This window comes from Primulina eburnea, chromosome 10 (genome assembly GCF_022965805.1).
Source record: "Primulina eburnea isolate SZY01 chromosome 10, ASM2296580v1, whole genome shotgun sequence".
In the NCBI taxonomy this organism is placed as follows: Eukaryota; Viridiplantae; Streptophyta; class Magnoliopsida; order Lamiales; family Gesneriaceae; genus Primulina; species Primulina eburnea.
Window position 1 is genome coordinate 2,864,778 of NC_133110.1, and position 11,595 is coordinate 2,876,372.

General features: G+C 33.7%; 2 protein-coding genes across 2 annotated transcripts; one reads left to right on the plus strand and one right to left on the minus strand.

Moving 5' to 3' along the window:
- Positions 1 to 12: 12 nt before the first annotated feature.
- On the plus strand, positions 13 to 2,361 carry LOC140803569 (uncharacterized). The gene is made up of 2 exons (XM_073159474.1): positions 13 to 772; positions 2,030 to 2,361. The coding sequence occupies exons 1-2, from the start codon at positions 387 to 389 to the stop codon at positions 2,268 to 2,270; spliced, it is 627 nt and encodes a 208-aa protein (XP_073015575.1). The 5' UTR covers positions 13 to 386; the 3' UTR covers positions 2,271 to 2,361.
- A 4,067-nt stretch (positions 2,362 to 6,428) lies between these two features.
- Positions 6,429 to 10,288, minus strand: LOC140842495 (phosphatidylinositol:ceramide inositolphosphotransferase 2-like). The gene is made up of 12 exons (XM_073210451.1): positions 9,801 to 10,288; positions 9,538 to 9,627; positions 8,477 to 8,563; positions 8,321 to 8,389; positions 8,152 to 8,232; positions 7,844 to 7,915; positions 7,635 to 7,692; positions 7,447 to 7,549; positions 7,128 to 7,223; positions 6,998 to 7,044; positions 6,783 to 6,901; positions 6,429 to 6,701 (listed from the first exon to the last, which is right to left on the minus strand). Exons 1-12 carry the CDS (start codon positions 9,834 to 9,836, stop codon positions 6,621 to 6,623), a joined length of 939 nt encoding a protein of 312 aa, XP_073066552.1. The 5' UTR covers positions 9,837 to 10,288; the 3' UTR covers positions 6,429 to 6,620.
- Between the last annotated feature and the right edge of the window lie 1,307 nt (positions 10,289 to 11,595).

Here is an 11,595-nt window from a genome sequence, read left to right on the forward strand (position 1 = left end):
TTTTGTACCATTTCCAAGTCAAATTACGTAAATGCTAAACATTTTCTTGCGCTTTGTTGAAATTTATAATGTGGGTTGTAAGAAATAATCGAGTGCAGTTACAGTACAGTAATGGAAACTTGGAAGGGTCACCTAATCCCTGATCCTCTTTTCTTAATCCACACATTTTTTTCTCTCCCACTATGATGCCATAATGAAAACACATGGGATCTTTAAAGATTTGCCTTTGAATGCCTTAATGAGCCGTCCTGTGGAGAGACAGAGGCGATAGCTTGCTGAATTCCATTAATGGGTTCTTTAAAAATCCAATCTTGAGAGTTATTTTATAGTATTTTATGCATTTAAAGGTTCTTAACTTCTAGTCCTTCAACACGATTACAGTAAAAATGTCCCACGTAGATTTAGAATGTGGAGGAGGCGTCGCCAGTGAGACTGAGGAGGAAGAGGGCAGTGTTTGCTTCTCCGACGCCTACTCCACAGCTGATGGTGAGGCCTCTTCTGATGAGATTTTGGAAGCCGGGGCTTTGGAATCTAGGAAAGCTTCATTGATGGTGGATTCTTCTGATTGTTCAGTTGACATTGATGTAGAAAGTGGTGAAAAGAGGGTGAGTATAAGTAGAATCGAGAGGGATTGCAGGATTTGTCATCTGAGTTTGGTGAGCAGAAGCCCTGGTCTTGGTGTGGCTATCGAGTTGGGGTGTTCTTGTAAGGATGATTTGGCTGCTGCGCATAGGCATTGTGCTGAGACGTGGTTCAAGATCAAAGGAAACAAGTTGGTGACCTCAAACATTTTTAACTTGATTCTTTTTTGTGTCTTTGTTTGTTTGCTGTAGCTCATCTTTCTTGTTTTTTTGTGAATCTTGATGGTGCTCTACATGTTTGTCTTGGAAGGGATGAGGGCAATTTCCAACTGGGAAGGTTTTTAAAAACCTTTTTTTCCAAAAAAATTGTAACTCAAAGTTGAAATACATTGAATCGCCGTAGGAATGTGGTTTTTGTAGAATTAAATTTGCTTAAATGCATTCCTTACTCGACAAATTACTCATTTTTACTGTGAGATTTAAATTGCCCCCGACAGATTTTGCCCTTTCCGTCGGGTTTTTTTTGGTACCTACGATGCAGTTGAATGGCGACTCAATTTAGTATGTACTTTGAGAGAGAGTTTTATATAAGACATGAAATTTGGCCTTGTTTTGCTCCGTCTCGAAGTAAAATTTGGCCTTTTTTTAGTACCTATATGTTTATGGAGCATACGTGAATTTGTCTTCGGGGATATTGCGTTTTGTATGCTTAGCTGACAAGAATACACTTGCTTTGATGATTCTCGTAACTGCATTTAGTAAGGATAAAAAGATAAAGAAGAATGTGATTATCTGCGACATAATGAGGGCAAAAAGTAGAGCAAAAGAAAAAGAAATTGGAGTCAACATTTTTGCACAGATTTTCTTTCTTTTCTAAAGTGGAGGTTTGATCCCTGTTTGATATGCCTAATATTTTCCCATTATTATTTTTCATTTTGTTGCCCATCATTGGATTCCAGAGTTTTCGTCGCTTCAATGTATCCAATGATCACGAGCTATCCGTTCTTGATAATTTCGTTTGAATTTGAAAATTTTCCCCTACAAATGCCATGAAAGCCTGGGAGAGGTTGAAGCCTTTTCATGACTGATTGTGTTGTGACTAATAATAAGCTTGGGGGGTTCTCCATCTTTTGGCATTAGACTCTACTCTCGAGTTTATTTAGGAGTTTGAACCCATCAAACTAGTATACATAAGAAGATAGCAGAAGGCAGAAGCCCAAAAATCACTTTATTTGGGAAGACTGTAGGAGAGCCCCTCGAACTCAACAATCACACCAAGATCTGTTATAGAGTCAATTCGTAGTACGTGATATAAAGCTTGTGCGGCTACAAAATGAAGATAGTTCCTAGTTTACGATATCCATTCTTTTCCAAATTGTGTTTCAAAATGTTAAGACCGTTACTGTTTTATCTTCAATCTGATGTTTCACTGTGACTCTCATTGTCAGGACTTGTGAGATTTGTAATTCGATAGCGTGGAACATAGTCGGACCTAATGATATTGAGGCTTTGCAACAACAGGCAGGCGACAATATCGCCCCTGCGACAGCTGCTTCCTCATCTGTGTCACCTTCCACCTCAGAAACTCGAAGCTGCCTGAATGGTCACCGGTTTTTGAATATTCTTCTTGCTTGTATGGTATTTGCTTTTGTCATATCTTGGCTTTTCCACTTCAATATCCCATCATAAAGTCTTGTATAATATTAAATCTTGATGAAGATTTTACGAAACTTGAAGAAGCTGTGTATCGTTCTTGATGTCATGGTTCTTGTGAATGCTAGTTGCTCGTTCCCATAAACCCATTGTCGCCCGATTGAAGTGATGAAGATCAGCCATCCAATTACGTGCTTCAATATAAAATAAGAAATAATTTGAAAAACAAAATTTACAAACAATGTTCATATTTGATTTTTGTTTAATTTATTCAAAAAATAATTGCATGGTTTTCAAGATTAAAATTAGGACTATATATTTAGAACAGCGAAAAAAATAACGAAACCTATATAATTAGAACCGATGAAACAGTTTATAAGAATACAATACTCGATAATTGTGGGTATTAGGATATTTGGTTGAAAATTGCAATCAACACATGTAGGTCTATTTCAAGATCTTTGTCATTCCCTTTGATTTTTAATCTTACGGGTAATTTACGTTTAGCAAAGAAATTGGATTCGATTTGGATTTGAACTTGACTATGATGTTTGGCTTATTCGAAGAAACTTTTCATTTATCTTGTAAAAGATAGCTAATTATTAGTTACGGTTAACACATTGAATCAATCCAAATCCGAGCCGAACTTGGTTCGGTATAATCCAGAACCAAATGTGAATTCAACATTGGTATTTATGTCTAAAAGAAAAATATTGCCACAAGAAAGTGCACACTATCATTTGACATAATATTTGTTGCAGGCCCGAATCGTAATATGGCGTGGGCCTTCAAATCGTAAAATTAATGATAAGGGAAAAGCATGTACAGTTATTTAATTGTGAATAAGAGCCTAGTTAACGGAAAATCGATATTTAACTAGGCTCACGAACATTCGGTGTATCATTTTTCTCACGTAGTCAAGTAGGATCCGTACAATCGATCGTTTAAGAATCAATGTGAACTCACATTTCCAGACCTCCATGTTGTTCAGATTAATCATATAACATGTTTTAACCTGTAGTTCATTGGACTCACATTTCCGAGCCGAAGCCGCGTTGTCCAGTGGACTAACAGTCTGGTACATAGAACGATGTTCAGGCTCAAGTCATTCATTCATTCAATCAGCCGATTGGTAACCATTCAAGAACCAATAAATTCATATATTCAAATATATAGTACTATATGACCACTAAATTGTGACATTCACAACATGATACAATATATGAATAAATCAATAGTTTATAAACTTTACTGTAATTTCCAGGTCAAATGGCAAACTCAATTATTGAAAAAACTGGTAGAAAAATCTCACGACAAAGAAAACATCTCCCGCATAACTTATTATTTCGTCCGGTTGATAAGCTCAAGCCAAGATAATTTCCAATAAATAATTTGAGTAATTAAACTTATTATAACCCATATTAAGTGTTTGAATATTTAAAAATCATTTTTGTACAAAACTGTTAAAACTTTAAAAATTCATTACAATTAAAATAAATGTCCAAAAATTATCAAATTTTCTAAACATGCCTAAAAATTGTACAAAATCGTTTGGAAGTCAAAAAATTTATGAAACTCGTCAGTGCGTGTTACACGCTACGCTTTGCCAGAGCATGACTGAGCTTCGACCGCCACGTGCAGCCGGAACTTTTACAGGAGATGCGCCTTATCATTTCCTTCAACTTTCATATCAAACACTTTTCAAAACTCAAAACGAATCAATAGCAGATTTTGAAAAACTACAATGACTGTCAAGTTCATTTTAAATAACCAAAAACAATATTTTCGACGACTGTTGGGATGATCGAACAACACATTTGTCAAAATAAAACATTTTGGACAACTTTTATTTTAAAACCAAATGTAAATTCGTTCAAGAAGAAAGAGTAAATCGAGATTGAAGTGGCTACCTGAAACATAAGTTTTTTGAATTTTCCATAAACTATTCTTCGTGGTTCTTGATTTTCTGGGCAAAATCGGTTGATGACGTTGTTACACCTCTTATGCACTTTGATTTCTGGGTGGAAGATGAGTGTTGTATAAAAATTTCGGATTGTTTGGAGATGATTTGCTATTGTTTTCTTCACTTTTTCTTATTTCTATTGATTTTTGCTTTATTCCTCAATCCGCCATTTTTCTTATTCTAGCAACCTGGGATCTCGAAAATGTGCTTAAAAGTGATAGAAAATGGTTCTTTTACAGGCATAATGCAGTGGTTAAAGGCCTTAGATATTTGATACTTTATTTTGGCCAAATAGAGTGTTAATTTTTACAATTTGTATTAAAATATAAGTGAGTTTCTTGTCACTTGTTCCAGTCTCATCTTAACGAGTATCAAGCTAAATTCTCATATAAATAAGAAGCTTATATATTTTATTTGTTTATTATATTTATGGAAATGTTCTTATCTTACATTCTTTTATTTTATTTATTCATTTTTTATTTAAGTTATATTATTTTAGAACATTTTTCATATTTTGTAATGTTTAATTTATTAATTTTTATTTGTAAGAGAATAAAATTCATTTATTTGATTTATTATTTGAAAATATTTTCATTTATTTTAGTACAAACATTTTAAATGTAGATTAATGTTTATGCAAATTATTTATATATTTCAACTCTTTTGTTAGACTACATAATTTTATTTATTATCACTATTAATTTTTTAATTTTTGATTAAAGATCTCAAAAGTTTATAGTCAAAATTCATTTATCAGTCTTGTGTAATATATAAAAAAAATGTAATATTTCTTTAAGTTAAATTAAATATTTTTTTACAAATCTATATTTTTAAAAATAGAAACATTTGTCCTACTTGAAGTGATTTTACATCTAATTCTAAAAAATACGGGGTTTTAAAATATATCATTAATTTTGTATAAAAGATTATATATTTTTTAGTTTTCACTGCAATGCTAAATATTATAGCCCTCCAAACCGCTATACACACAGCATGTGATGGGTGAGTCTATAATATATCTGCAGTAGACCTCTTACTTTTTGTTTTTGTCTAATATGATCAGTTTAAATCATGGAGTTTAAACATTACTTCGGTTTTTGTTCAAATACGAGAGTTATCAGTATTTATCAACTCTATAAAAACACATGTGAGATAAGAACTCACGATCACATGGGTATCGCGACCTTACTCAAGGGATATTTGGCCTGCTATGGAAATGTATGCTTGATACAGAACTAAAGATAGATGGGGCAAATTAACTTGTGCTATGTATGTGCTCATGAAATTTTTTAATACGATCCTCATGAATAACATTTTTTAGAGCATGGTAATAGACAATGAGTTGATAATTTCTTCCCAATACTTGCCCAAAATTATAGCATTAGGACAGGTGATAATTTTTTCTCATAGCAAAAGTTTCCCAACCCCATTATTTCAGATAAGAGGGAATTTCACGGACCCAAACTCGACGGAGTGTAGCATATTCCAAGTTTAGGCATGGTCCCAGAAATTTTTCGACAGAACGAACAAATTCAATAGATGGGCTCCTCTAGCACATGGGATTAGGCCAATTTTCATTCATTTCTAATCAAGAAAGGTATCCTTTCATGGGTGGAAATAGTGGGGGTAGCCTCTGCAAGACATGTGATACAAGATTCATTTGGATATAAGATAAGGACGTGTTTCTAATATCGAAAGATTCTTAAATCTTAACTAGCAGGGCAAATTTTCTCCTGTCAAGATTTAAGTCAAGCATGTGTTGCCCACAGATATGTCCATTTCACCACCAAAACCATCCAAACATACAGGTATGTTGGCCATGATAGCTGGGAAAGTAGGATTACACAAAAATGGACTCGAGTTCATCAAAAGCTCCTTTGCGTGTTAGTGGCTGACACTTCTTAGGGCCGACCAAAAGGTAAGTGAGACAAACTGCTCACGGGCCTGGTAATTGAGTCAAGCTTAAGAAATTTCAGCAGTTCGTGTTCGAAAATTCTCAAACTCGATTGACATTGTATCGAGTCAACTCAATAAGCTCCCAAGCTGATTCAACTTAACTTATACCTCTATGCAAGACTGAGTCTTTCTCCCCTACCACAACCAAACACATTGAATTTCTAAATCCACCTCTGTCGCTTTATATGATCTCGCAGAAGAGATGATAAGATTGTTTTCTTGATAATTATAATTAATTAAAGATTCCCATTTATTTATAAGAAATGGAGAATAGATAAAGGATGAAGGTAAATAATGATTCAAGGAATAATAAAATATGGAATTCCGAGATACATTATGGAAATATTTATATGACATAACACAACTCCATCTATGGATACAAAATTCAGAGAGGAGTTACCCGACTCGCATGATATTGAATACAATTGATGTCTGCTGATCGTGCAGAGAATCAAGAAGTTTCTTGATTATAAACCATTGATAATTGCCTCAACATGTACAATGTTTCCTTCTTCCATAATCTTGCCATTAATTTGAGTTCTTGGCCTCTGAAGAGAAAACAAGCAATTTCATATTACAAATCAAATTCGTCAAGCAGGTAAAAGAAATGTAAAATGTAATTTTTGTACCCAGTCAGCAGAATCTCCAGTATTTCCATTCAAGAGTTTGTGATTAATTTCTTCCTTAGTCTTGTTATCCTTGCTCAATGGCAGCAAGAACGCTGCAGCTCCAGAACGATCAGGAAGTTCTGCAGAAACAATTAGCAAGTTAAGGCTCGAGATTTAGCTAAAATAATATATTAAAAAAAACAGATATGTGTGTTTGAAGAAAAAGAAATGCCAACCTGGCAATTTTTTATCTATAAAGAACACGACCAGATTAACGGTGTACCTGGCACAAAATCGGGCGTCAGAAATCTACATCATCAACATTTGAAATTCAAAGAAGGAATCTTTAAGTAGGCATATTTTTACCATGCCACAACAATATCAACTGTGTAATGTTTTCGCGCTGCAATAATCAACAAGCTCTGGATTACAACAGTTAACCAGGCACACTGCTTCAGAAACCTGGGACAACTCACCGATATGCAAGCAACAACTTTAGAGAATAGAGGTTAAAAGAGTGCATTTTGGGGTTAAAAAAAAAACCATCCGCTCTCATAATGGACCCTTTTTTCTGTATGTTACAAACAAAGACCGCATATCAAATTATTTATGTATGTATCTGTTCTATTAATAAAAGATAATGTATAGGTAAAAATATAGTATTGAGATAGGCTATGATATTTACCTTCGAGTACCGTACTTATGATATGTCCGAACAAAGACTAGGGAGAATATCATGTGAGACGAAAATATCAAATCACCACAACCAAAAAGCACTCCACTAGGAACTGCACAACCATAAGGATTCCAATGAAAAAAAAGAAATTTAAAAAACTATTCAGAACAGCAGAAGGAAATCAAGGCAATTGTTACCTATTAATAAAACTTCCAAAATATTATCAGGACGAGGCAGCGTGGCAAATTTTGATCCCTATATCATTCATAACAATGTTCAGATGTAAATTAATATATATATCTATTTATATGTTCTGAAGGAAATATTAAACGAAGGCAAACATCTTCAGCAGAAAGTGAAAGCACAAGATATCCACAGAGAAAAGAATAATTTGTGCTATTTTTACCTCCCGACAATGGTAGTTTGGACCGGGCAGTTGTGTAGAGTAGAAAGTTATGATTCGAAGAATTTGACAAGCCTGCAGAGGGAATTAGCTACAAAATTATTATCGTCGATTCTTTGGGAATGCTATAAAATAGAGCATAGTGTCCCACAGCCGGGCGTTGCATTTTCCATTAAGATAGACAATTGACAAGGTTGAATCATATTACAGGTCGTTATAAAACAATGTAATCACAAACTTAGTGCACAATGACTTTATTGAAGGACCGTCAAAATTACACTTATTGAAAGGACCGTCAAAATTACACTTACAACTAAGCATGCCAAAACTCTGCACCAGATGAGGACAGTGTAGATCTTCTTGCTTTTTGTAATGAAAGGATGGAAAGTCCACTGTAGGAAACGTCATAAATATTTAGTGCATTAGACTTCCCAGAGAATTTGAAAAAAAAAAGACTGAAACAATAGAAGGAAAACTCACCAACACAAAAGATAAAAAAACAGATGTAAATACAAATTCACTAATGTAAGCTCTGTCTTGCCCGAGCTCCTACAGTTTAGGAAATTGAAACCACGAGTAAAAATCCCCAGAAGCAATAGAGTTAAGCAACAGCATTAGAAGAATATTTAAGCTTACTGGAAGAAGATAGAAGCCAACATCCTGAAGTATTGGTCCTGGCCGATGAAAGTAATGGACTCCTCGAGCTGCCAGCCCATGGATGTACTGGTAAAAGGCAATGAAGACAAAGATCACAAATTACAAACTAGAGAGCACATAGCCAATTCCCATCCAAGGAAATCTTAGTCACATTGACAAGTGCTAGAGAGAAGCTTATCATCCTTCCAAAAAGACCAATATCAATGCCCGGAGAATGACAATTATCTAGTAAATATTGCATTTATAAAATAAACTTCCCAAAAAACTTGAGCCACTGGCCAAAATATTGGAATGAGCAACAAGAAACTCGTTATAGCTCTAGAGAAAAATCTTACTATAAGTGGCAAGTTTATCTTGTATAAATGTAGGCTCCCATTTAATTTACTGAATGAGTTTAAAAACCCAAGTGGTCTTCCCCATCCTACGTGATTTACTTTTCCCACTATGTAATTCCTCAGGTTTTGCAAAAAATAAAATGAAACTCACAACATGACATGCATTTTCCTTTGGTCCAAGAAGCCACCACATTTCTAAAATAAATTCACCATATCTTCACACGTCAGATATCCCATTCTCCCACTAATCAGTCCATCTGAATACACCTCTAAATAACAAAAAAAGGTAGCCATTAGAAGTAAAAAAGTATTTTGAAACATGGGTTCTTCTGCGGACATCCATTTTTAAAACACATTTTTTTTCTTCAATCACATATTCAAACATGGATGTTCATGCTTTTGTTGACTTTCTATTGAAAAGCCAACAGAAGTAAGCTTCGATGCGTTGACTTTTTACCACGCAAAAGTTATAGCCACGGATATCATAACAAAAATTTCAGTCATCTTCACAATTGGTTGTTGATTAACTGAAGAATAACTAAAGAATCAGAGCGCATTATACATGGAGTTCTCAGGTTTTTACAACACGTGTTGTCCATTAAAAATATTGTCTTTGCCAGAAATTAGCTCTGATTCTATAACCAGCGAAACCCAACACCAGAATCAAGCAGAGACTGATCCACTAAAATTTAAAGGTGCACAAACCTGGCAGATGAGGCCCCCTAAAATATACTTCCAATTTTCTGCAAGAAGCTTGATTTCTGTTGTAATTTCCGCACAAATTCTCTTCCATAACTTCACATCAGGAAGACAAAAACACATATCAATAAAAAAGAAAAGATATAATCAGCATGAACATTAAAGTAAAAACAAGAAAGACGAAAATCAGAAATCAATCAACTGAAAAAGCAAAAGTGTGTATTAACTAAAAGGACAAAGGGAAAAAAAGGAAAAGGAAAAAGCCCAACCTTTGAAGCCTCGCGACCTATGTAATAAAACGACATCTTCTATGAGAGTTCCAGACGACAACAATGCCATACTACATCAGATACAGACTTTTCTGAAAATCAGCTTCCTTCATCCCTCACAAAAATTCAATTTCTTTCGATATTCGATTAAGAATCCACGGAGAAAACCGAAAATTTCGCTCCAATATCCGAAACGCACAGAACCCAGTTACTAAATCGAGGATCTTTGAAGATAACGGCCGATATTTGCAGTTGCAGTGCGAAAAGAAATTTCGAATGTTTGAAATCAAAATCGCAACAGAGAATCCTCTCTCTCTTAAAACTGGGATATAGAGTTTGTTTATTTTCCTCTATTTTTTCGCTCGTAGTTTATATTTAATTCTGAGTTGTTCTCTCTCTCTCTCTCTCTCACTGATTTTGTTTTGATTTCTCCCATGAACGCGAGTTGAACACGGACACGCACAAAGTTAAGAACGAGGGAGGAGGGAAGGTAAAGATTTATTTTATATATAAATCAATTAAGAGGGAAAAATAAATTTTAATTTCATAGGAATTGAAACTTATAATCTTGTCACATGGAATATATATGAGGTACATATATATTTTAATTTAAAAATTTAATAAAATAAATCGCTCTTTTTCCTTTATCTAACTCTAACTACATATTTTCTCATAACTAAATTTTATGTGTTACAAATTTGTATATATAATAATTGAAAAAAATTGAAAATATTATTTTAGAATGAAAATGTAGAAGATAAAAAATCCAGTTTTTTTTAAAGTAATTGACTTAAAATTTTTAATGCGATATTTTGCTTTTCATAACTTCTATATATTTTATATATATATATATAAAATAAGAAGTTGAAGAAATCAAAGATTCTCGATGATAGTTTACAAACCTAAATTATTATGGAAGACCTTCACACTTTCATGTTGCGTATATAATTAATTAATGTTTTCATAATATAAATTTTTTTGTGAGACTGTTTTATAGTTCGATCTATTGAAACATATTTTCAATTCAACTTAAAATTATTACTTTTCAAAGTATATATGGTACGGATCGACCTATCACATGAATATAAACTCGTAAGATCAAGGCCGTGCCTATTAAGAGGCAAATGAGTCCAATGACTCGGGCCCATCTATTTTTCGGGGCCCAAAAATTTTAAAAAAAATTATTAGATATAATACTAGTTATTAGATAGCCCAAAACCAAGTATTTATTAAATGAAACTTGCTTAGCCTGTTATCGATTTATTCCCCAATCTTCCCAATATTCATCTGCAGACAAGCTTTAATCGACTCCAGTCGTTGTGTCGTCTCTAGGTTTGATTGAAAGACCCGTGAGGAGCTGTAAGTCTATTTTCTTGTAATTGCTTTGTTCGGACTTCTAATTTTTATTGTAGTTTTTTACTTTCTTCGGGGCTTTATGTGGTATCTATAATCTACGCTTTTTGACTGAAATTTTGGTGGATGTAATGCTTACCCGACTTTCAAATGCTCATATTGCTTATAAAATCTTGTTGACTTTCCTGGTCACAGTAGCAAGTGCAGAACGAAATTTCTCAAAGATAAAGCTCATCCAAACTTTTCTCCGATCAACCATGTCACGAGAAAGATTGAATGGATTGACTATGTTATCGATTGAGAAATAAATTACTGAACAATTTGATTATAAGACTTGATTAGTATTTTTAGCTCTAAAACTGTTAAGCGGGTTGTTTTTTAGTGATCATTTTGGACATGTTTGATATTTTTATTCCTTTAGTTTTTTATCTTGTTTGTGACG